The 25,387-nt window shown below is 40.0% G+C and overlaps 1 protein-coding gene across 8 annotated transcripts in view; it reads left to right on the top strand.

Moving 5' to 3' along the window:
* ank3a (ankyrin 3a) overlaps positions 1-25,387 on the top strand; it is a 122,781-nt gene that overhangs the window by 47,962 nt on the left and 49,432 nt on the right. For 5 of the 8 annotated variants that reach the window (XR_005130833.1, XM_037542141.1, XM_037542144.1 and 2 more), the window contains exons 12-25: positions 1,483-1,581; positions 2,544-2,642; positions 3,000-3,098; positions 3,764-3,961; positions 4,103-4,201; positions 5,135-5,233; positions 6,651-6,848; positions 7,653-7,751; positions 8,303-8,401; positions 8,526-8,624; positions 8,717-8,812; positions 10,022-10,097; positions 15,698-15,821; positions 24,571-24,582. Coding sequence is in view for 7 of the 8 variants with exons in the window: in XM_037542141.1 (XP_037398038.1) it covers positions 1,483-1,581; positions 2,544-2,642; positions 3,000-3,098; positions 3,764-3,961; positions 4,103-4,201; positions 5,135-5,233; positions 6,651-6,848; positions 7,653-7,751; positions 8,303-8,401; positions 8,526-8,624; positions 8,717-8,812; positions 10,022-10,097; positions 15,698-15,821; positions 24,571-24,582 (1,496 nt within the window). In the remaining variant the exon portion in view is untranslated. Of the gene's footprint in view, positions 1-1,482; positions 1,582-2,543; positions 2,643-2,999; positions 3,099-3,763; positions 3,962-4,102; positions 4,202-5,134; positions 5,234-6,650; positions 6,849-7,652; positions 7,752-8,302; positions 8,402-8,525; positions 8,625-8,716; positions 8,813-10,021; positions 10,098-12,422; positions 12,640-13,171; positions 13,340-15,697; positions 15,822-24,570; positions 24,583-25,387 lie in introns of those variants that run through there. The other 3 variants (XM_037542146.1, XM_037542145.1, XM_037542147.1) reach the window with 3 other exon arrangements.

Below are 25,387 nucleotides of genomic sequence, written 5' to 3'. Positions count from 1 at the left end.
GCGACACCACATGAAAGTTCCAAACATGAAGGAACGTTACTGAAATGTTTTTCAGTAAAAGCTGATGTCAGTAAGACACAAAACAGGAGAGATTGGGAAAAATTACATCAGAGCTCAGACGACGTAGCGATTCTGATGCTCAAAGGTGGTGCTAGAAGCTATGCTAACCTGGTAGCTAACGTTAGCATATGTGTTTAGAGAATGGGCCATTCTCTCCAAATAATCAGCAGCCTTTTTATATCACCTTTTGGAATTTTGGAATTTTTACTTCACCTTTCGGAATCGGCTCAGATCACTTGGAACCTCAATGGAGTAGGTACCAGAAATAGTACCCGACACTAGATTTGCCTAATGGAGAGCCAGCTTATATCTCAGTATGTGCTAATGTCCTAGTATAGACCAAAATCTATAATATAAATAAAAATCCAGACTTACTTTACTCTGTTTTAAGCTTTAGCTCAGCTATAGCTGCTTTTCTCGCATCTCCAGCAAGAAACTTTTTCTCAAAAGTAGAACAGTTTCTGACTTTATATATGACTTTTTATGAGGCGAATTACTTTATTTTATTTATTTAAAAATAATATATGAGGTGCCGGAAAATAACTGCTGTGTCATTTAAGGTTTAACGGGAGAATTCAAACAAGAAGCTGGTGAATGAGAAACTGACTTCAGCGTCACAATTTTTTAGTGTTTGTAAGTTTCTCGTTGCAAATTAAAAGTATCAGGAAACCAGCTGGAGTGATTATAAATGTAAAGAAGTCCATTAGACTTCTAGAAATCTTTCTCTTTGCCTTTTCATTAGCTACTAGTTAGACGAGAAGGTGTTGCTGTGGTAACCAGCAGTCTGTGCTGATCTTCAGGGTTAAAGGATGAAGTAGCAGTTCTACATTATCTCCAGCGTTTAAGACCATTTATTGTTAAAACTGTGTTTGAATGACCAGCAGAGCTTTATTTTACTGCAAAGGAGGATTCACTTATTTTCACCTACAAATTTAATTCTGCTGTGGACCCACAGCAGGGCAGTAAAAAAGCCGCATGTTGCCAACCGCTGAGTTAGGACTCGGCATAGGTTTTACATTTAATTGATATTTGGTTGAATGTTGGTTAAAGACAGACTGAGCATCTACAGCATACCATGAAAATAGAGTGATACCATAATATTTATATTGTATTTTAGATGTAATATGTACAGTGGTTTCTTTGGCAAAATTATATTTATATTGTTTATGAATGTTATAGTGTTAAAAATGGACAATTTAATAGTATAAACAAAATAAAAATAATAGAATAAATATTTTTCTTTAAAACAGAAATGAAAAGTTGAATGATATGAATAATAATTCAATTAAAATGTTTGATTAATGTTTCTGTGAATCATATAATGTAACCCTGTCTCAGACTGATGTACCCGTAATCCACAGCAACGCTCGTGTGTGTGTGTGTTTGTGTGTGTGTGTGTGTGTGTGTGTGTTTATTGTGCAGAACGGCTTCACTCCGCTGCATATCGCCTGTAAGAAGAACAGAGTGAAGGTGATGGAGCTGCTACTGAAACACGGAGCGTCTCTGCAGGCCGTCACTGAGGTACTTATCGAGGTTTGGGGTACTTACAGTAATAATTAAGGTCTGAGATACACGTCATCTGCCTCTCACTGTGTGGAACTGGTGGATTCGCGAGTCCGTTTACATTCTTTGTGAAACTGACCAATGACTGACCAATGACCTCAGACCACAGAGGCGTAAAGCCCTTAGCTTAGCTTGTTTTTAATTTATTTACTCATTTTTACTTCAGCGAGTCACCTTGAGACAAGCTTTAAATCAAATCAAATCTCATTGAATGGTAGGTGATATTTGATATTTCATGATATATTGAATCGTTTCTTGATGTAACATAACTGAATCAATTTGAATATGTCACAAAGCAGTGGATCATGAATTTTTTACAGAATTGTAAACATATTAAATATAATGAATTTGAAATTTTATAAAGAATTGTAATAGAATCAAATTGGATCAAAATGTTGTGAAACAGATTTTATGATTCACTGAAAGTTTTCCCCCCAAAAAAATGGATTCAAATTGAAATGAATCACAGTGTATTTGAGATTTCGAGAAGCACTGAATCATCCATTTTCCAAAGAATCATGTAGAATCATTGAGCAATTTAAGATATAACGATCCTTTGAATAATTTCATAAAGAATCATAATTGAATCAAATGGGATCAATGTCCGAACTGAATTGTGTTGTTATTGAAGATTTCACAAAGCAATGAATGATTCATTTTCTAAAAAATCATAATTATGCAATAGAATGACTGTAAAAATTTGAGAATGCATTGAATTGCATTAAATCATTTTATAAAAAATCACGATTGAATCAAAGTGGGTCAGTATCAGAATTTAATTGTGAAGGTATTTAGGTTTTCAAATGATGCACTGAATCATTTTCTACAGAAGAGTAACTGAGGATACTGGATTAGAGCTTCTATATCACATTTTCATGTTTGCTTGTTTTGTTTGTTTGTTTGTTTGTTTGTTTGTGTAGTCGGGGTTGACGCCAATCCATGTGGCAGCATTTATGGGTCATGAGAACATAGTGAAGCAGTTAACACACCATGGAGCGTCACCAAACACCACCAACGTGGTATGCTAAACACACACACACACCAACTACACATAATTCACAGCATTGATGGCAATAGAATTAGTGGAACATGGAAAACTGTAAATGTTCAGTACCTTAGTAATTCCTGTAGATGGCTCTGTTAGTTTATTTAGTCATCAGTTCATGTTGTTGATGGAAAATAACCACAACTACAGCTTTACATTACTGCAGCGCCGCGTAGCAGAGTAGTGTAATGTAGTGTGTATTCATAGCGTGGTGTGAAAATTGTCACCTGAGAACAGGATGAGTGCAGCAGGGTGTGTGTAGTATGTGTTATTCACTGTGATGTAGCTTCTGTTTCCTGTGTGCATCTGTGTGTCTCTGTGTGTGTTGTAGAGAGGAGAGACGGCGCTACACATGGCAGCAAGAGCCGGTCAGGCTGATGTGGTTAAATATCTGCTACAGAATGGAGCGAAGGTGGACATCAAGGCCAAGGTGACACACACACACACACACACACATGCACACACACACACACACACACACACACACTCATACACAAATGCAGAAAACACTCTTGCGATCTGACTGGACTGACTGTTCATCATAGACAGACAGATAAATAGATAAGAAAAGCAGACAAATAGTCAAAGAGACAGACAGACAAACTGAGTCAAAGACACAGACAGACAAGCACACAGACAGATAGTCATAGAGACAGACAGGCAGACAGACAGATACTCAAAAAGAAAGACAGATAGATAGATAGAAAGACAGATAGATAGATAGATAGATAGATAGATAGATAGATAGATAGATAGATAGATAGATAGACAGTCAAAGACACAGACAGACAGACAGACAGACTAATAGTCAAAGAGACAGACAGACAGACACAGATAGATAGATAAACATATGCGGAATGATAGATTTGGGGGCAGGCTTTAGAAGTAACACTGAAGGGGGCTTTATAGTTTTTGGGCGGGGGAGCGGCTGCATTTGTTGGGGGAAGGGCTTCGACTGGAACACTGAAGGGAATTGCTATATTTCTTTGTCTGCAGGACTTTGGAGGAAACAGAAGCAGTCTGTAGAAGAAGTATGGAAAAATTATGACCATCTCTAGTTAGTCTTCTGTATGTGTCTGTGCTGTTTGTCTCCAGGACGACCAGACGGCGCTCCATATCGCCAGTCGTCTGGGGAAGACGGAGATAGTTCAGCTGCTGCTGCAGAAGGGGGCATGGCCTAGCGCAGCCACAACCTCAGGCTACACCCCACTGCACCTGGCAGTGAGGGAGGGGCATCAGGAGACCGCTGCCCTGCTGCTGGAGCATGGAGCTTCACTCTCCGCAGCTACCAAGGTTAGCGTGAGTTTGCGTGTATGTGTGTCTGTGTGAGAGTATGTGTGTGTATGTGTGTGTGTGTGTGTGTGTGTGTGTGTGTGTGTGTGTGTGTGTGTGTGTGTGTGATGATGCTGATGCTGGGGTGTCTCTCTTTAACAGAAAGGTTTCACTCCTCTACATGTTGCTGCTAAATACGGCCAGATAGAGGCAGCAAAGCTGCTCCTGCAGAAAGGAGCAGCACCGGATACAGCAGGCAAGGTAATTTACACATGTATGTTAATAGACCTGTAATAGGGCTCAAACTGACACAGTCTAATACACCTGTAATAGCACTCAAACTGACACAGTCTAATGCACTTGTAATAGCGCGCAAACTGATGCATTATAACACTATAATACACCTGTAATAGCACTAAAACTGACATGCTATGACATTCTAATACATTTGTAATAGCACTGAAACCAGCATGCTATAACACTCTAATATACCTCTAATAGCGCTGAAACTGACATGCTATAATATTCTAATACACCGTAATAGCGTTTAAACTGTCACATTATAACACTCTAATGGGCCTGTAATAGTGCTCAAACTGACATACTGTAACACTGTAAACCCAGTAACAGCACTCAAACAGACATGCTATAACACTGTAGTACACCTGTAATCACACACACACCTGTCAGCCCTGCAGTGTGTGATGGTGTGGTGTGGTGTGTTGGGGGAAATCATCACTCTTTTTACAGAAAAATTAATATTTAACCCCTTAAACTGCAGACACAAGCCCAGAGTTTATCATTCGGTATCTACCATGAATATTTCAGGATCTGCAATCAATTGTTCAGTAACTACTATGAATTTTTCAGGAACTACTACAAATATCTCAGTATATACTGTGAATTATTCAGTAATGACTAAGTGAATCAGCATCTACTTTAAATTGTTTAGTATCTAATTTGAATTTATTAGTTTCTATGAATTTATTAGTTTCTATGTCTATGAATTATTCAATATCTACTGTAAAGCTAATATAAGTTATGTAGTTCTATACAGACTGTAAGAGTTTATGGGGTTAAATTTATTGTCCTTTTTCATTTCCTCTCACTGCCTCTCATGCTTAATACCACTCATACGAACATGTGCGTGTGTGTGTGTGTGTGTGTGTGTGTGTGTGTGGGTGCGTGTTATAGACCGGGTTAACTCCGCTGCATGTAGCTGCTCACTATGATAATCAGAGAGTGGCACTGCTGCTGCTGGATCATGGGGCGTCACCACATGCTGCAGCCAAGGTACCGATATCACGCTCTGCTCTGCTCTTCGCTTCACTTACAGCACTGACAGTTATCATCATCAACCATTAAATCATCACATCACACACACACTACTAACGCTGCACTAATGTGTCCAGCTTAAAATGACAGTTCAGCAAATATTAAAAGCATTAGAAACCACATAATCAAATATGTTTGATAACTCAACAGCTCCACACGCTCTGAGATGAATGTATGGCTGGCTTTACTTGGTGAATCTTAATGCAATTTACCCCTCAAATAAAAAAGAGCATCACTTCATTAACAGCTACTAGCGCTGCTCTGTAGGCGACTCTGCCCGTCTGCAGTGACAGCAGAGTAGGGTAAAGTTCAGCTCCTCACTTCTGGGCTTTAGTTACATTTAGGGAATATTGCCTTCAAAGAGGGGGCAATTATTTATTATCACCCACTCTTAATTCTTCAGTGATATGAAGCTCAAGTCAGCTATTCGCCAGCTTCTTATTCAAATTTTTCCTGTTCCACCTTAAATGATGTGTTCAGGCATCAGAACTTCTGCTCTGTTTAAGGTGAAATGGGAAATTTAGCTAGCTACTATGACATTAGCATACTGGTAGCAATTTTTATGCGTTATATGAAGGACCATATTACACTGAAATGACAATAAACTAAAATAAAACAATGGTTATTGTTATTTTTAACTGAGGTAATTCTCACATTTGTGGGTTTCTTTGGTCGCTCGCACAGTGGGGTTTTTTTGCCTCATAACAGTGTTTGGAGTGAGTCTCTGAAAAACCTCCATTTGCCCCACCCCTCTACCTTAACAAGAATCGGGACACCCTAACCCTAGACAAGAACATGCAAAAGCGAGGGATGAAATGGGATTGGGACCAAGTTGCACTAGATAATGTAAACCATTCTGAAATTCATTTGAACCTCAGCTGCAAAAGCATCTCTTGAAGTGTCATGAAACACCAATAATGCATTTAAATGCTAATAGCTGCTTGTGATACTGTTTGTCCTTTTTTGTCAGTCTGATACAGTGATCTGTGTGATTTAGCTAGATTTATTTTCTCACCTTGATTTTACACTGAGCACAGATTCTTTAGCGACCTAAGAGACTGAGACACTCCTCAATAAACTTGCTGTGCTTCTACGACAGAAAGAGTCAGACTTTAAATGAGCTATAACCATAACGGGTATCTAACATTACTTTTCAAATGCTGTATATACAAACAGCAGTTCAAAACTCAAATATATCATAGCTAACCTTAGATAGATGATAAAAGACAACTAAATATATTCAGAAAAAATGAAAGTTTCACCTTGTAAAGCCAGCCTAAGATGATCTAGACAAGCAGTTAGCACCATGGTAGCTGGCGAGATGTATGAAGAGTTGCTCATTAGGCTAATAAACGATGCTGCTCTCTCTCTGTAGAACGGCTACACTCCTCTCCACATCGCCGCTAAGAAGAATCAGCTGGAGATCGGTACGACTCTGCTGGAGTTCGGAGCAGAGACAAATGCAGTGACCCGGCAGGGCATCAGCCCGCTGCACCTTGCCGCTCAGGAGGGCAGCGTGGACCTGGTGTCGCTGTTACTGACCAAACATGCTAAAGTTAACATGGGCAATAAGGTACACACAAACACACAAATGTAACCCTGCATTGTTCATAGAAAATTAGCAACCAGCAGAGATAACATAATGTCCTCTTAGCAACACCATTGCAATCACTTGGGATACTGTAGCTACTGCCTAGCACCCACCTGGGATCCCATATCAACAACCTAGCAGTACCCTAGCAACCACCTGGAACACCACAACAACCATTCTAGTAACTACCTGGAACACCATTAGCAACTGCTTAGCAACATCCTAGCAGCCACTTAGAAACACTCTAGCAACTGCTTAGCAACACTCTTGCAACCACCTAGAAACATTGTAGCAAATCCTTAACAACATCCTAGCAACCACCTAGAATAATTGTAGCAACTGTTTAGCAACATCCTAGCAAGCACCTAAAATCATTCTAGCAACCGCTTAACTTTGCACCTAGTAACACCTTACCAACTATATAGCCCCCTAACAAAACCCTAGCAACCACTGTAGCATCCACTTACTTCAGGACATGCTCTACTACAGTGTTCTACTTTAGTTTAGTTAATCTAATTTATTATTATAATATTCACGTATCTGATTTATTTGATGCTCATCAGTATTACCTGTAGTAAATCTACCAAAGCCTTTAGAGGCATCACAAAATACTGAAAACTTGCCGTCACGAAGGCAACATTTACAGGGCTGCATGACCAGTGTAGGTCACGTATTGTGCTCTGAGGAGCAGCAGCAGCAGCATGTAAAGTTTTAGAGATGATGAAGTGGAGGCAGAAGAGTCTGTACAGTCACACTGTGTCCCTGCTGTGTGTGTGTGTGTGACAGAACGGGCTGACTCCGCTGCACCTGGCGGCTCAGGAGGACAGAGTGGGCGTGGCCGAGGTTATGCTGAATCATGGGGCTGAGGTGGATGCTCACACAAAGGTCAGGGGTCACAGTGTTTCCACAGTAACCTCAGCATGCTGCACTTTGATAAGGAACACACTGCACACTCTCTGCATAGTGAGTGTGTGGTGTGAGTGTGTCATTCATTTTGGCTACAAAAGAATTCCTTTATTTTTATATAGCCTCTTATGGCTTATTCGTAGATTGGCCACCAGAGGACTCCAGATCCTTGGATTCTCAAAAAAGCAAAGTTAATATTTTATATATGTAAATATAAACAAGTAAAAGTGTGTCTCTGTGTCTCTCTATCTTACTTTCTCTTTTTTCCCTCTCTGTCACTCCTTTTTCTCTAACACTTTCACTGTTTGTCTTCTCTGTCTCACTCTTTCACTGTCTCTTCTCTCTCATTCTTTCCCTCACACGCTCTCTCCTTCTTCTCTTTCTCTTGCTCTCTCTGTCTTTTCTCTCTTTCTCGCTCTCTGCTGTTCTTCTTTCTCTCAAGTCTTGATTGTACTCAAACAGCATATTATATATTTTCACACGTTAATGAAGCTCTCTTTCTCTCTTTCTCTCTCTTTCTCTCTCTCCAGACGGGATACACTCCATTGCATGTGGCTTGTCACTATGGCAACATGAAGATGGCCAGCTTCCTGTTAGAGAATCAAGCGAAGATCAACAGCAAAACAAAGGTGGGTTTGTTTACAAGAGGTATTTATATCAGTAGTTTGTATTTCAGTCTGTAAACAAAAGCCTCTCTCTCCCCTTCCCTCTCCCTCCCTCCCTCTCTCTCTTTCTGTCTCTCTCTCTCTGCAGAGTGGATACACTCCTCTACACCAGGCAGCACAGCAAGGCCACACCCACATCATTAATATGCTGCTTCAGCACCGAGCCTCAGCCAATGATCTCACAGTGGTCAGTACAAATATAGAGATTTATACAGACTCTTTGAAATATAGGAATTTATTTGAGTAAACGTACTGAAAGTGCGTCACTGTGTATTTCAGAACGGTAACACTGCTCTCTCAATTGCCCGGCGACTCGGATACATCTCTGTGGTCGACACTCTGAGAGGAGTAACAGATGAAAATCTCACTGCCACGGTAACACACACACACACACACTCACACACGCACACACGCACGCACACACACACACACTATACAGTACTCAAGGAAAATCAGTGAATGCAGTGTGTGAAAAAACCCTGGTATACGGGGGTCCGATGGTGTCTGGCTGCTAACTCACTCACTCAGTCACTCAGCATAGTGGCACTGATGCTTCAGTGGCAAGAGAATGTTTGGTTTATCAATCCTTCTTCCTGTAATGCTTAGTGCAGTGTGGTGCTTTGCCAAGGTGAACAACACAGGACCAGTAAACCTTTTTTTTAGGTCTTCCTGGTCATAAAACCCTTCACAAACACTGTTCAGATAAATACCATGATATAATGACACAGCAAGTAATGTAGCTAATGTTAGCTAGGTTGCTATCATAAATGAATGAGACGAAACAATGCTAATGTAACAATGGGAGGCAGAACCAGACGTTGCAGAAGAGGCTTGAGGTAAGAAATTCATCAGAGGTTTGATCCAAAATCACAGTCAAAAAACAGAAGCAAAACGTTGAAAACCAGAAATCCAAAACTGAGCAAAGAGGCAAGATCTAGGTCATAAATGACATACAGGTCATACACAGAACGGAGATAACAGATATCAGAAGATCAGTGAGTATGCTCATCAGGGATTCGATACATCGCAATGAAGCATTACAAACAAAAAACAGGTGTGTGAGATTAGAAATGCAGAGCATTGATAGGTGGTGGTTAGAGTCCTGAGCCATTTGATGAAGCAAGGGGTTCTGGGAATTGTAGTCTGAGGAGGCTCACTGGTTGTAGTTTCAGCCTGGAGGTGTGACAGCTGAGCAATTGGTTCTGTGAAACAACTAAAATAAGTTAATGTTGCCGACCTTTCAACAGAAACACAGCAGCCTCCTCATCCGTTTTCATGCCCTTCAACTCTCCATGAAGCTGAAGGCAGCTGATTATTCGCCAGCTTCTTGTTTGAGTTTTCCTGGTCCACCTTAAATGGTACAGCGGTAACATTCAGGTGCCTCAGCTTCTAGTGCAAATTGCCCCGTTCCACCTTAAATGGTGCAGCAAATTTATATATAAAACACGTTTCCATCAAAATTAATTCAAGGAGCTGATGAAGCTTCATTATATGGAGTGGTTCCTCATGCAGTAGAATATATATGAAGTAAATATGATTCTGATCAATGAAGTTCCTTCACTCGTATCTGTCTCCTCTCTGCAGCCGCCGGTGACAGAGAAACACAAGCTGAATGTTCCGGAAACCATGAACGAGTTCCTGGACATGTCAGACGACGAGGGTAAGACTGGACTTTCCTGACTGTTATATGATATATGATAAACTCTGATCAGAGTTGGAGTTAAACTCTGGTCAGGGTTGGAGTTAAAGTGTGGTCAGGGTTGGAGTTAAACTGTGGTCAAGGTTGTAGATAAACTGTGGTCAGAGTTGGAGGTAAACTCTGGTCATGTTTTGAGATAAACTCTGGTCAGGGTTAGAGGTAAACTGTGGTCAGGATTTGAGTTAAACTCTGGTCAGGGTTGGAGTTAAACTCTGGTCAGGGTTGGAGTTAAACTCTGGTCAGGGTTGGAGGTAAAATCTGGTCAGGGTTAGAGTTAAACTGTGGTCAAGATTTAAGTTAAACTCTGGTCAGGGTTGGAGTTAAACTCTGGTCAGGGTTGGAGGTAAACTCTGGTCAGGGTTGGAGTTAAACTCTGGTCAGGGTTGGAGGTAAACTCTGGTCAGGGTTGGAGGTAAACATATATTTAAAATATGTGAAGGTCAATGTCTACATTATTTATTTATCAGTGGGAGATTATTTATTACCAGCTTATAACTGAATTATTAATTATTAACATATTGCAACTTTGGTTATGATATAACTGATATGATACTATCATGTTAAATATTAACTATGTGATGAATAACAGTACAGATGTTATTGTGCTCAAAACACTCATATTCATTACCCACTCACACACACAGGCACAGGATGCTGTAATATTAATGAGTGAGTTTCCACACTGTACTACTCCATGGAAACACTCACCTGACCTACAGCTAACACCTGCTGACTGAGAGAGAGAAAGAGAGAGAGCGAGAGATAGAAAGAGATAATGAAACCACAAGGGGCAAATCATTAAATTATTTGATGATATATGATGATTTGTTGATTATTGTTAATTATAACTTTTTTGGAAGTTCTCTGAAACCATTTTATCATTTTCCTTTATTTTTTTGTTTTTAGTGGGGTTTTTTTAGGTTTTTTACATTTTTATCCTTATTTATATTAATATTTATTGCTAAATAGCCCATGTCTTAAATGTATTTTATTTTTCTATAGTTTTATGGACCATAAACAGTCATAAATCATTTCTACACACAATCATTTTCCAGCCTCTCTTTATCCCTCACAATTAAACAGCCTGTTTTTGGTATTGTGTCTTTATTCTAAATGAGCTTTGATCTGATTGGCTTCCAAGTACATACAAAAAGAAATCTGGGCTGAAACACTTCTTATAGCTACAGAACGAATGGGCAAGTCTAAACTGCCGTAGGCTGAACGGGCAAGTCTAAACTGCTGTAGGCTGAATAGGTGGGGCTAAAGTGCTGCAGGCTGAATGGGCAGGGCTAAACTGGGTGGAGCTAAACTGCTGTAGACTGAATGTGTGGAGCTAAACTGCTATAGACTGAATGTGTGGGGCAAAACTGCTGTAGGCTGAATGGGAGAGAGAACAGGAGAATATATGTAAATTTTGTGACATCACAAAAACACTGTACTCAAAATAGACTGTTCTGTTGGTTTAGTTTCCAGATATGGACTGGAGAGTAAACAGTATGTTTTGAAAATTGAATAGTGTTTATATTAAACTCTATTAAAAAAGAGCGAAGACAAGTTTTCCATTACATGAGCCCTTTAACTGCTTCAGCAACAGCGTGTCTCCTTACATTCACACCCAATAAAGTCAAACTGAACTAAGAGAGAGAAGGAGAGATGAGTGCTGGGTGGAGAGCCATATTCCATCAGTTTCTGATCATCATAATCTAAAGAGACCAAAGTTCTCTGTGTACACGCCCTGACTGTGTTATCTCAGAACATCTCCACCGCTGTCCCTGAGTGACCGCATGAGTTATGTAATCTTCTCAAGAACTTGTACTGATGACTTCCAGCTACATCCTTCAGCTCTACAACTGTACATTACAGAGAGAGAGAGAGAGAGATAAAGATAGAGAAAGAGAGAGGGAGTAATGAGAGGGAGAGAAGAGAAAGACAACAATAGCGAAAGAGAGAAGGAGAGCAAAGAAAGAGAGTCTAGAGAGAGGGATAAAGATAGAGAAAGTAGGTGAGGAGAGAGAGAGACAGGAAGAGAGACAGAAGATAGAGGAAGAGAGAGCAAAGAAAGAGTAATGAGAGAGATAGAGTAAAAAGAGATACAGAAAGAAGAGAGAGAGAGAAAGAGGAAAGAGAGATACACACGTCCTAGTTTCGTGTCTGTGTGTGTGTGTGTGTGTGTGTGTGTGTGTGTGTGTGTGTGTGTGTGTGTGTGTGTGTGTGTGCTAGATAGGCCCCGCCCCCTCCCACCTCTCAGTCTTTCTGAGCTTCACTGAGTCGATACTTCGTATTCACTGATTCATTCTGCTGATGGAGCTGAACAGCCTGGAGTATCCCACACTGGGACGAGCGAGAGAGGGTGTGTGTGTGTATGTGTGTGTGTGTGAGCTGATCCACTGCTGCAGTGCGCGACACACCGACATACGGAGAGAGAGAGAGAGAAAGAGAGAGAGGGAGTGAAAACGGGACGGCTAATGGCGACGGACTGCAGATACTGCAGATACAGAAAGAGGTGAGAGAGAGAGAGAGAGAGAGAGAGAGAGAGAGTGAGCATTGAAGAAAACAGATAGAAAGGGAGAAGAAAGAATGCATAAAGGAGAAGGAGAGCAAGAAGAGTGACAGAAAAGAAGAAAGTGATCTAGAAAAGGCAAGGGAGAAAACTAGAGAGAGGGAAATGAAAACAAAGAGAAGGGAGAGAGAAATAGAGAGAGAGCAAGAGAGAGACAGAGAGGTAAATAGAAAGGTACAAGTAGAGAGAAAGGGAGGTAGAGAGAGACAGATGGAGAAAGGTAGAGAGACACTGAGGCAGTGGTAGAGATTGAGAGGTGGGGGGGTGGAGGGAGGTAGAAAGAGAGAGAGAGAGAGAGAGAGAGAGAGACAGAGAGAGACAGAGAGAGAGCGAGTGCTAGAGAGACACTCAGAGAGTGGTACAGACTGAGAGAGGTAGAAGTAGAGAGCAAGAGAGAGGTGGAGAGTGGAGAGACACTGAGAGAGTGGTACAGAGTGAGAGAGAGGTAGAGGAAAAAGAGAGTGGTCAAGAGTGTGAGAGAGAGAGAGAGAAAGAAAGAGACACTGAGAGAGTGGTAGAATGTGAGAGGGGTAGAAGTAAGTAGAGAGAGAGGTAGAGGTAGAGCTGAGTTTGGAGTGAATGCTGATGTTTGGAGTGAATGCTGCATCGCTGAAGATGGTGACTGACCGCTCTGCTCCAGTCAGTGAGTAAGAGTGGACACTGTGGTTTTGTTTATAGCTGTGTTTATATCAGTGTATGTACAGAGCAGCTCTGTGACCTGCAGGAACCCGGCTCAGCCGCAGCAGCGCCGCTCTGCAGTAGCCACCAGAAAAAAACTGAGGTGTTAAGTGACCGTGATGAATTATCTAGAGGCTACGAATTGGATGCCGGGATAATGTGAGCGTGTGGAGGGCTGTAGGTGCTTGCTTTCATACTCGACTGTAGTACTGACTTTGTAAAGTGCTATTTACAAAAAACTCCATATTTCATTCTATAAAACTGCAAAAAAAGCAAAAGCTTTTAATGTTTGGTTTCTGAGGTCTAGTTTTTATAGAAGTCTAGAGAGGCCATAATAATTCAGATAACAAGTTATTTATCTTATTATCACAAGATAACAAAGGTGTTATCTTGAGATAATGAGTTAATTGTCTTTTTATCTCAAGATAATGAAGTTGTTATTCTGACATAACGAGTTAGTTGTCTTATCTCTAAATAGCATAAGTTGTTATCTTGGTATAATGAGTTAGTTATTTTGTTATCTGAAGAGAGCAAAAGTTGTTATCTTGGTATAATGAGTTAGTTATTTTGTTATGTGAAGAGAGCAAAAGTTGTTATCTTGAAATAAGGAGTTAGTTATTTTGTTATCTGAAGATAGCAAAAGTTGTTATCTTGAGATAACAAGTTATCTTATTATCTCAAGATAACAAAGTTATTATCCTGAACAATCCAGCAAATTATAGCAACAGCTATAAGTTTCGGTTTCTGATCCCACCCTTTATTTAGTTCTTTTCAGGAGACTCACTTTCAGTTCCTCAAGGAATCTGCAGACACACCTCCAAAGTTCAGTATTAGAAGCTGGTTGATCATTTTCTGAAGTAATCAAACACATTCAGTAATGTTGAGGTCTGGACTCTGGGCTGGTCAGTCTCTTGTTCAGCTTCTTTGTTTGATATGTCTCCTTTTCTCAGTGAGGTTCCTCTTGAACAGCTACATATTCTTTCAGCCCCATAGCACTGAGTCGTCTTCTCATAGTGGAAGGATGGACAGAAACACCTGTGGGTGTTTTCAGATCTGAAGCAGCTTGATTTTCTCCTCTCTCTCAAAGATGAAAGCTTTAAGTGCTGTTTATCTGATGGGGGAGTTTTGGTGTCTAACAGGTTTTCCAGGTGGTTGTTAGGAGTTTTCTCTGCCAGGGGCGTGAAAGTGGATTATCTGATATTTCCTCACCAATATCTCCTGAAAAATGAACTTGTTAGTTCCACAAGATGGTTTAACTTGGGTTATAAGCAGTGTAATGACAGCAGCATTCTTCAGCATATGAGCTGGTGCTACATAGTGACTTTCAACGTGAGACCTTAGCAGATCTGCCAAAGATCGTGATCAGTGATGTACATATGTCTTGTTTACTGCTCTGTTGTGGCACCACAGCAGAATTCGATTTGTAGGTAAAAATGAATTAATCCTCCTTTGCAGTAAAATAAAGCTCTGCTGAACGTTCAACACAGTTTTAACAAGAAATTGTCTTAAACTCTGGAGTTATTGTAGAACTGTTAATTCAAGCTTTAACCCCGAAGATCAATGCAGACTGCTTGTCCCCATAGCAATGCAGATAACAGTCTTACCTAGCTAGTAGCTAATGAAAAGTCAAAGAGAGAGATTTAAGATGAATTTCAATATAGAGGTAAATGGACTTATTTGCATTCATAATCACTCCAACTGGTTTTCTGATACGTTTAATCTGCAAAGTATTTTTAATCTATACACTGCATTGTACCAGCTTGACTCAACTCGAGTCTACTCACCTTGTCAGTTCTCCAGTAAGTAAATCTACTATTACTGCTACTACTATTTCTGGTACCACCTCCGTTGAGCTTCCAAGCGAGCTGAGTCGATACCAAAAGGTGATGTAAAAACACTGTAGACTGCTGATTGGTTGGAGAGAATCGCTAAACACACTCGTCGACTGAACTTCGCTGCCTGAGCCTCATCTGAATACAGTTTCTCCTTCACATCTCGGCAGTTTTATGTGGTGTCGTTATGATGACCAGCTACATTTAGAGGGTTCTTTATCTGCAGTGGAAGACAAAAAGTATATCAAGTCGAGCCATGCCATACAGTCGAAAACTGGCTATATTTACAGCCATGATGGTAAAAGATTACTTCAATAAAATGGACATTGAAGTAACATTGTTACTTCAGGACTGAGAAGGACTGTTGTGGCTTCCAAGCTGCAACCAATTTTTGTTGAAAGGACAAAGTGGCTCTTGTTAACATTTGGGTTGCAACCCTACATCTATATGTATATGTCTATATAAATCAGTATGTATTTATTGGTCTTCAGGTGAGGATGCGATGACTGGTGAGACAGAGAAGTACCTGCGGCCGCAGGACCTGAAGGAGCTTGGAGACGATTCGCTGCCACAGGAAGGATACATGGGCTTTAGCATCGGAGCTCGATCAGTCAGGTAACACCTGCACAGTTGGACTCTGTTTATGTATATGTGTATGTATGTACAGTATGTGTGTGCGGTTTGTTTATATGTTTGTCCGGTGCACGCTGGATGCTGAACAAATAGAATTCTCCTGAAGGTAAAAGGGCTTAGAATTAGGTCAGATCTTAGGGCAGGTAGAGGTCAGATAAGGCCTGTGGGTGAACCTCATAATATCAGAGTCAGTCATAATAAGAGTGCCTGGCCACTTCTTGTTGCTCCTATTATATAAAAAAACATCTCTGCAAAGCACTAGCGGGCGCCAGAGATAGAGTCCTCAATGAATGGGGGTGAATGGAGCTAAACAGGTTATTGGTGATTAGTTAGCATTAGTAGGTACTTGGTTAGCATTACTGCTACTGAATGTTGATTGGTTAGCATTACTGCTACTGGGTGTTGGTTATTTATCATTACAGCTACTGAGCACTGATTGGTTAGCGATACTGCTACTGAGCACCAAATGATTGGCATTACTGCTACCGAGTGCTGGTTATTTAGCATTACAGCTACTGAGCACTGCTTGGTTAGTGATACTGCTACTGAGCACTGAATGATTGACATTACTGCTACTGAGTGCTGGTTATTTATCATTACAGCTACTGAGCACTGATTGGTTAGCGATACTGCTACTGAGCACTGATTGGTTAGCGATACTGCTACTGAGAACTGAATGATTGGCATTACTGCTACTGCATGCTTATTGGTTAGCATTGCTGCTGCTGAGTGCTGACTGGTTAGCATTGCTGCTACTGAGTGCTGAGTGGTTTGGCAGTTACTGCTGCTGAGCACTGAATGATTAGCCTTACTGCTACTGAGTGCTGATCGGTTAGCATTACTGCTACTAAGTACTGATTGGTTGGCAATGCTGATTGGTTTGGGAGCTGATCAGCTCACTGGCCGAGTAAAGCAGCTCACTGATGTCATTTAGGAAGTTCTATAACTGGAGCTTCAAAGCACTACAAGTATTGAAATATTTGTGTTGAGTGAATTAGTTTATTTTCTGTATGCAAATGATTGTACATTTTAAATTTTGCTCAAAAGCTCCAGAGAAACCCCTTCATTTTGGACTTGTTCCAGAGCGCCCTCTAGTGTTTCACCAACATGGTGGACATTTTTGAATGACAGTTCTCCTCAATAGAAATTCTCTGGTGATACATGTTTACAGGCATCACTCTCACTACTTTAGAGTAACACTGATTGTCTGATAACAGCCACTAATGTTAGGTAGATGTAGCATCAGCTATTGTTAGCTAACTATAGCTCTTTAATTACTTAGTGATTCATTTACATGCTTTTATCATGAGTTCCCCATTTTGTAATGCATGTAAAATTTGTAGCTAACAGTTAGCTAGCTAACTAGTTAACATTACATTAGCTAGCCATCAAATCAGCTAACTTAATGTTGGGGAACTGCTTATCAGTTAGTTTTGTGACAAGTCATTAAGATTTATCTATGACTGTTCAGGGCTCTGAAAATGTTCATAGCATTTGCTGGACTTGCTAGCTACACAATGGATTACATTAATTTGAGGTAATGTTAACAGTTGACCCAAATCATGATACATATTAGTGATTTGGGTTAATTATACAATATATAAGCAATATAATGTATATAAAACATAATCATGTTCAGATTTTATCATGATAGATATTAAATAATAACAAAGTACCAGCTCTTATATATCAGTATTGTTATAATCATTATAATAGCAGTCAGTGAGTAATTGGAGAGCCATTACTGTGCCATATAATAGTGTTCTGTTTTCCAGTGTACACTCTTCAAAGGATGGTTCTTCAGGGGTTATTTTTTTAAAGGGAATGGTTCTATTTAGAACAATGAATTTCATATAGAAGTATTTGCATGCTTAAATGGTTCTTTGCATGGTGAACTTGTTCTTAGGATTGATGTGTTGTATATGGTATATGATTCTGTATAGAACCCCTTTGAAAAGTTTCTTTATTTTATACAAACTTGACATTGTGTCGATAGCAGAACTCTTTTTGGTGCTATGTAGAACCATGTACAACTCATTCTCCAGCAGTTACATTTCCAAATGCAATCTATATGAGCATAAAGAACTTGTGCTCTTACATAGAACCATTCCCTTTACTAAAGAACACTTGAAGAGCCATCTTTCTTAAGAGTGTAAAGAATAGTACAGCTGAATCTGAAGTGAGTTCAGAGGGCAGGTGGAGGACGGGCTGAAGGTCAGAGGTCAGGTGAGGCCTGCAAGGAGAGGATTAGAGCTGTGCTGTATACAGCCGGAGCTGCACACACTTAAACTCTATTTACAGCAGATACATTTCACATGGAGGATTTAAGCAGATTAGATTTCTGTGGCGCAGTACAGAGTTACTGACAGAGAGGCTTAGCTTCACTCAGAATCTAAATAATACAACTCAAATCCACAAAATGAATATTCAGAGCATCCACAGTGTAGCACAGTTACAGACTGCAGCTCATCTGTTGATCTACAGGCTCCTCTAATCCTTCATCAGAGCTATCAGTTATTGGAAACATAATGTAAGTGTTTCTAATAAAGTGGCAATTTAGTGGAAGCACAAGGTGGTTGTTTCTAATAAAGTGGTCAGTTAGTGGAAGCACAAGGTGGGTGTTTCTAATAAAGTGGTCAGTTAGTGGAAGCACAAGGTGGGTGTTTCTAATAAAGTGGTCAGTTAGTGGAAGCACAAGGTGGGTGTTTCTAATAAAGTGGCCAGATATTGGAAACATAATGTTTCTGATAAAGTGGCCAGTTAATGGAAACACAAGTTGAGTGTTTCTAATGAAGTGTCCAGTTAGTGGAAGCACAAGGTGGGTGTTTCTAATAAAGTGGCCAGTTAGGGGAAGCACAAGGTGGGTGTTTCTAATAAAGTGGCCAGTTATTCGAAACATAATGTAAGTGTTTCGAATAAAGTGGCCAGTTAGTGGAAGTACAAGGTTGGTGTTTCTAATAAAGTGGCCAGTTAGTGGAAGCAAAAGGTTGGTGTTTCTAATAAAGTGACCAGTTAGTGGAAGCACAAGGTAGACGTTTCCACTAAAGTGGCCAGTTTGTGTAAGCACAAGGTGGGTATTTCTAATGAAGCGACGAGTTAGTGGAAACACAAGGTGGGTCTTTCTGGTAAAGTGTCTAGTGAGTGGATGCATAGTGTAGGTTTTTCTAATAAAGCGGCCAGTGAATGTGTAAACCTTGAACATTAATTAACAGCCTGTAGAGAGAGAGAGAGAGAGAGAGAGAGAAGGATGGAGGGATGGAAACAGTGCTCTGTCAGCGCTGCATTGTTGTCACAATCATTGTTGATTTTGTGTGTGTGTGTGTGTGTGTGTGAGTGTGGTGGCAGGTGGCTGGTGTAAAGGTGTGATAGGACAAGAGTGTTCACCACATCACAGACCATAGCAGTCAATACCACACTCATCCTCTTAAAGTGATAGTTTGGCAAAATATCTAATTCACCCACCCACCTCCCTCCCAACCCAACCCCAAATGTATACGATCAGTCAAAACTTGCTTAGTGTCTGAAGTTCACTTCTTAAGTTTTAGCGCTGGAGGTTTAGTGTTAGGCTAATTTACATTAATCTTGAATGATTAATCTTCAGATTCAGTTTTGAAGTTTCACATGTGAGCGTTACAGATCTTTATTCTACAGCTCACATTTTCCCTGATGGTGATATAAACATAATACCTTAATTACCTTCTGGGATAGCTTCTGATATCACTGGCTAATATATAAAGATAACTATGTTCTGTACAGATGACACTGTTATTATCCAGTGGGTCTCCCTGTTTGTTTGGTCCAAAACTGAAATATTGCCAAACTGGAGGGATGACCCTTCTTCTGAACAAGCTCGTCCATTTTACTCTCTCTCAGAAAGTATTCCCATAATTCTCGGCCTGATTTAAAATATATGTTATAATCTTTCCATGTTGATTTCTGAGGGGCTAACCACAAACTAGCGCTCTCAGGGCTTTGTGCATGAAACAAGCCATGGAGCAGCTGGAACTAAAGATTCATGGAAATATTTTCCAAATTCCTGCAGTGTCTGACAGTCAGGGGAGGGGGAGTCTAAGGGACACACGTATCAGATAAGTTCAACAAAATTGAAGCTGACTATTTATTTAAATTTTTAGCTCCGCCTTAAATGCTGCAGCAGTTGCATTCAGGCCTGTACAAGTGACAGTATGTAATTGCTGCTCCATTTAAGGTGGAACAGAAAATTCAAAGAAAAATGCTGCTGAATAAGAAGCCAACTTCAGATGAGAAACAACATTGAGCACAGTTTATTAATGTTAATAACAAATACTGACAGGATGATCTACATACTGTTGAGTTTTGTCTACTGTTTTGCTCAATAATAATAATAATAATTTATTATTTATAACGCACTTTTCATTTATAGTAAATCTCAAAGTGCTCACAGTATAAAACATTCATTAAAAGATAATAATCAAATAATACTAATAAAATATGATACTTTATTGTCCATATGTCCTCCTAAAAAGACATGTCTTTAGTCCCTTTTTAAAACAATCAGTTGTCTGAGGCTTCCTCAGATGGTCAGGCAGGCCATTCCAAAGGCGTGGAGCTGCAGAACAAAAGGCACGATCACCCATGGTACTAAGTTTTGTTCTTGTTGGAAGAAGACGGTGGAGATGCACAGAGCGCGTAGATGTGTCTGTGGTACTAGCAGTTCATTTAAGTAAGAGGGAGCTTGGCCATGAACACATTTGTGTGTAAGGAGGAGAACCTTGTATTCAATCCTCTTAGTCACAGGGAGCCAGTGAAGAGACTGAAGAACAGGTGTAATGTGCCCATTTTTGCGTACCTTCATCAGGACCCTGGCAGAACTGTTTTGAACATACTGTAGTCTCTGAATACTCTTACTAGGGAGCCCCAAGAGAAGAGCATTACAGTAGTCCAGTCTTGAGGACACAAAAGCTTGGACCAGTCTTTCAGCATCAGACAGGCGGAGGATAGGATGCAACTTGGCAATATTTCTGAGATGGTGGTAGGCAGTCTTACAAATATGTTTTAATATGACTATCAAAGGTGAGTTGTGAATCCAGTTTAACACCCAGGTTGTTGACTGTAGAGGATAAAGAAATGTCTTATCCAAAGAGTGTAATCCTGGAAACATGGGATAGCCGAATCTGTTGTTGGGTTCCAACCATAATTACCTCAGTATTTGCACTGTTCAACTGAAGAAAATTTTGAGCCAACCACACTTTTATTTCCTCCAAGCAGTCAATAAGTTGTGTGAGAGGGGTTGTTGACTGAGAAGTTGATGACAGTGATGATGGTGAAGAGCCAACTTTCAGGTAAAGTTGTAGGTCATCAGCATAGCAATGAAAAGAAATTCCATAGCGTCTGATAACATTGCCCAGTGGCAATAAATACAGAATAAAAAGGATAGGGCCAAGGACCGATCCCGGAGGAACTCCACAGGTCACTGAGTGAGTCTGAGATCTGGCTTTCCCAAGCTCAACAAATTGTGTTCTGTCCATTAAATATGATTTAAACCAGTCCAATGCAGTGTCTTTGATGCCAATGATGCAACAGAGCCTGTTCAGAAGTATGCCATGGTCAGCAGTGTCAAATGCTGCAGACAGATCCAGGAGGACAAGAAGTGAAGGGGAGCCAGTATCTGCTGCCATTAATAGGTCATTTGTAACTCTGATCAGGGCAATTTCAGTGCTGTGGGCAGAGCAGAAACCTGATTGGAACTTCTCAAAAAGATCGTTATGCCTGAGATGATCCAGAAGACAGGCTGCAACTGTTTTCTCCAAGACCTTGGAGAGGAAAGGGAGGTTTGAGATTGGCCTGTAGTTTCCAATGACATCAGGGTTGAGCGAGACTTTTTTTTAACCGTAGTTTAATTATAGCAGTTTTTAGAGCAATAGGAACTTGACCAGTTTGGAGAGAGTGATTTATTGTGGTAGTAATCAGAGGACTAATAATGGCGATGTCAGCTTTCACCATGGCTGTGGGAAAGGGATCCAGATTACAGGTGGAAGAGTTTGTGCCTCTGATTGCGTCTTCAGTCTCTCTCTGTGAGACTACAGGGAAACAGCTCAGAGGCTCAGAGACCTCAGACTGTAATGAAGCAACCTGCACAGGTATGCAATAACAATATTTCAGATTTACTTTGGTTGTTAAATATGGTTCTTATTAAAAAGTGAAGGAACATTCTAGAATAACAATCCATTGTGAACCTACTAAAGCATCTAAAATGTTATAGTATATGTGCATGTACAGTTACACACACACACACACACACATATATATATATATATATATATATGGAATCTTTAGTCTTGCAGACATGATGTTAGCACCATGCTAATTGGTGGGGTATAAGCCTCCATTACTTGTTAGCTACATTAACCTCGTAGCTTCTGCGCTAAAACTTCAGACACAAACTTCGGACACCAAACACTGGGGGTGGGTCTATTTTTGTTTTTATTTGTTTATTTACACCAAACTATCACTTTAATGACTTTCCTCATAGCTTTGGCTGATCACACTCACCTGGTCAGGCTCACACACTCAGCTGGTTTGGTGTTTATGATGCGGAGAATAAGAGCGAACAGTGATGTCTTTTCATATTCATATCAGCTTCTGCTTTACTTATGCAAATGTCTGGCTTTATGGATGTGAGTCACACAGTGATGATGGTGATGAAGGTGATGTTTTATTGTTAGTGTGTGGTGTGTGTGAGCGAAGCTGCTGGTCAGGTGAGGTAAGACGTTGCTCTGTTCTTTAACTCTGAGAGAGAAACTGTTCCTGACTGTTACAAATGAAGAGTTTGTTTGGTTTTGGTGATGATGATGATGATTGATGATGATGATTGATGATGATGATGGTTATTCATTTTGCGGCGATGTCAGTGCGTCAGGTGTGTGAGTGTGTTTGCTTCTGTTTGTGACATCAGCCGGGCATACACACACACACACACGCACACACACGCACACACAAATACACACTTGAAGTGAGAATAGATTTTCGCTGCTGTTGGGAACAAAAACCTTAAGCATAAAAACATACTTCCTTTACTTTTAATGTAATTCAATGAAACCATGTTTGTTTTGGTCCATTCTTCATTAAATCTACACACAATGTAAAGGGCAGGAGGCCTTTTTAAATTATGTCCAAAAACACTGAAAAAAAACACTAATACAGACATGAGGTTTTGCTCCGACAGCAGTGATATGCTGCTCTAATACGAATTACAGTATAAATATTACAGAGAAAAGAGAGAGAGAGACATGGGGAGAGAGAAAGATGAGAGAGAAACAGATATGCAAAGGAACGAAACAAGCAGATAAAGAGAGAAAGGAGGGAGAGTTGAGAAAGAGAGGAGAGAGGCAAAAAAGGGCAGAAAGAGAGGAAGAAAGAAATAGAGGAACAAGAAGAAAGATAAAGGAAAAAGGTTAAAAGAAGGTGAAAGATAGTGAAGGGAGGAGAGAGACAGAGGAAGAAAAGAGATAGAAGAGAGACATATATACATAAAAAGAAGAGAGAGAAAAAGGAGAGAAAGACATAGAGGTGTATAGTAATACAACAGTAGTAAAGTAGTACTAAAATGCAGTAGTAATACAGTAATATTGTAGCACAAAAGCAGTAGTACAGTAATACTGTAGTATAGCAGTAATACAGTAATATTGCAGTAAAGTGTAACACTGTAGTATGGTAATACCATGGTACTGTAGGAATACATTGTGGTCCTGTAGTACACATTATGTAGGAATACATTATGGTAATGTCATGGTCCTGTAATACAGTGAAACAGTAGTAGTGGTAGTACAGGAGTACTGAAGCATAGTTGTAATACATTAATGCTGTAATACAGCAGTAGTACAGTTATACTGTGGTGCAGTAGTAGTACAGTAATACGGTAGTAGAGTAATAGTAGTAGTTTAGTAGTCTTTTTAGTAGTATTTCAGTAGTAATTACTGTAATTACAATAGTACTTTAATACTGCAACAGTAGAAGTACTGTAATGCTAGTACTAGTACTAGTACAGTAACAATATTGTAGTGGTACAGTAATACAGTAGTAGTGATATAGTATTAGTACAGTAGTCATGTAAGAATACAGTAGTAATATTGCAATACTGTGATATAAGAGTATGGTAGTAATACAATAATGCAATATTTATACAGTATTAGTCCAGTAATACAGCAATATTATAATAGTGCACTAATACAGCAGTAAGAATGAGTGTATATATACAATACTAGTATAGTACTTGAACAGTAGTAGTACAGTGATACAGCTGTAACACAGTAATACAGTATGAATACACTATTAGTACAGTACTGGAAAAGTAGTAGTGCAGTGATACAGCTGTAATACAGCAATGCAGTATAAATACAGTATTAGTACAGTACTGGAAAATTAGTAGTACAGTGATGCAGCAGTAATACAGCAATGCAGTATAAATACAGTATTTATACAGTACCGAACAGTAGTAGCAAAGAGATACAGCTGTAATACAGTAATGCAGTATGAATACACTATTAGTACAGAACTGGAACAGTAGTACTACAGTGATACATCTGTAATACAGTATGAATACAGTACTAGTACAGTAGTAGTACAGCAGTACAGTGTGCTGTGTGTGATGTATGCTGGAGCCTTAGTGTGGCGCTGCTTTATCTCACTGCCTCTCACTGCTTTGCTTTTCACTCCTCTTTTTTCTTCCCTCACTTTTTCTCTTCATCTCCAGCCCCAGAATCAGGTAAGAGTTATGACACATCACTCTCACTTTCCTTTCTTCTCTCTTCTCTCCCTCCTGCTCTTTCTCCTTTGTTCTGTTTCTCTTTCTTGTTCTGTCTCTTTCACTTTCTCTCATTCTTCTTCCTGTCTCTCTCTCTCTCTCTCTCTCTCTCTCTCCCTCTGTCTCTGCTCACATGGTTTCTGTAGCTGTCAGTTCTGTCACTGCCGCTTTCCTCCTTTACTGCAAATCCCATCATGTATCACTCTGCCACCTGGCTGATGCGTTTCTATAGAAGCTCATTTCACCATGAAGAGCTCTGAACATCCTCAACTCAACACAGTTCTAATTCAGAAAGTATCAAGTTGTAGAATTTACAGATCCAGTTGTAGAATTTGTTAATGGAGTTAGCTCTTTCATGTTCTTACCTGGAGTATTTAGTTTTCAACCATGTAAAGCCACAGTCCATAGCTGCACGTCAGTGAGATCCTGATGGTGTGGGTTTACTCTATTTGAGTGAAACTCACACCTGAGTTGCAGTGTTACCTGAGTTCTGGAATGTGTTTAGAGAATTCCAGGCTGAGTCAGCATGCAGTTCAGACTGAACTGTGTTGAGTGTGGGGTGTTCGGTCTGGTGTGTCACTCAGCTCATCACTTCAGAATCAGCTCAGAGAGCAAGTGTGCAGGTGGAGGAGAGAGCACAGTGCGGCTGTGTGTGTGTGTGTGAGTGAAGTTGTGTCGCTGGTTTCGCTGTAGTGTTCCATGGTTGGTTTATTTATCATGGGTTCAATTTTGTTGTGTTTTTATGTTGTGTGTTGTGTTATTATTT

The sequence above is a fragment of the Pygocentrus nattereri genome, chromosome 10 (assembly GCF_015220715.1).
Source record: "Pygocentrus nattereri isolate fPygNat1 chromosome 10, fPygNat1.pri, whole genome shotgun sequence".
Taxonomy (NCBI): Eukaryota; Metazoa; Chordata; class Actinopteri; order Characiformes; family Serrasalmidae; genus Pygocentrus; species Pygocentrus nattereri.
Note: the sequence above shows the minus strand (reverse complement) of the source record. Positions and strands in the feature narration are given on the sequence as shown.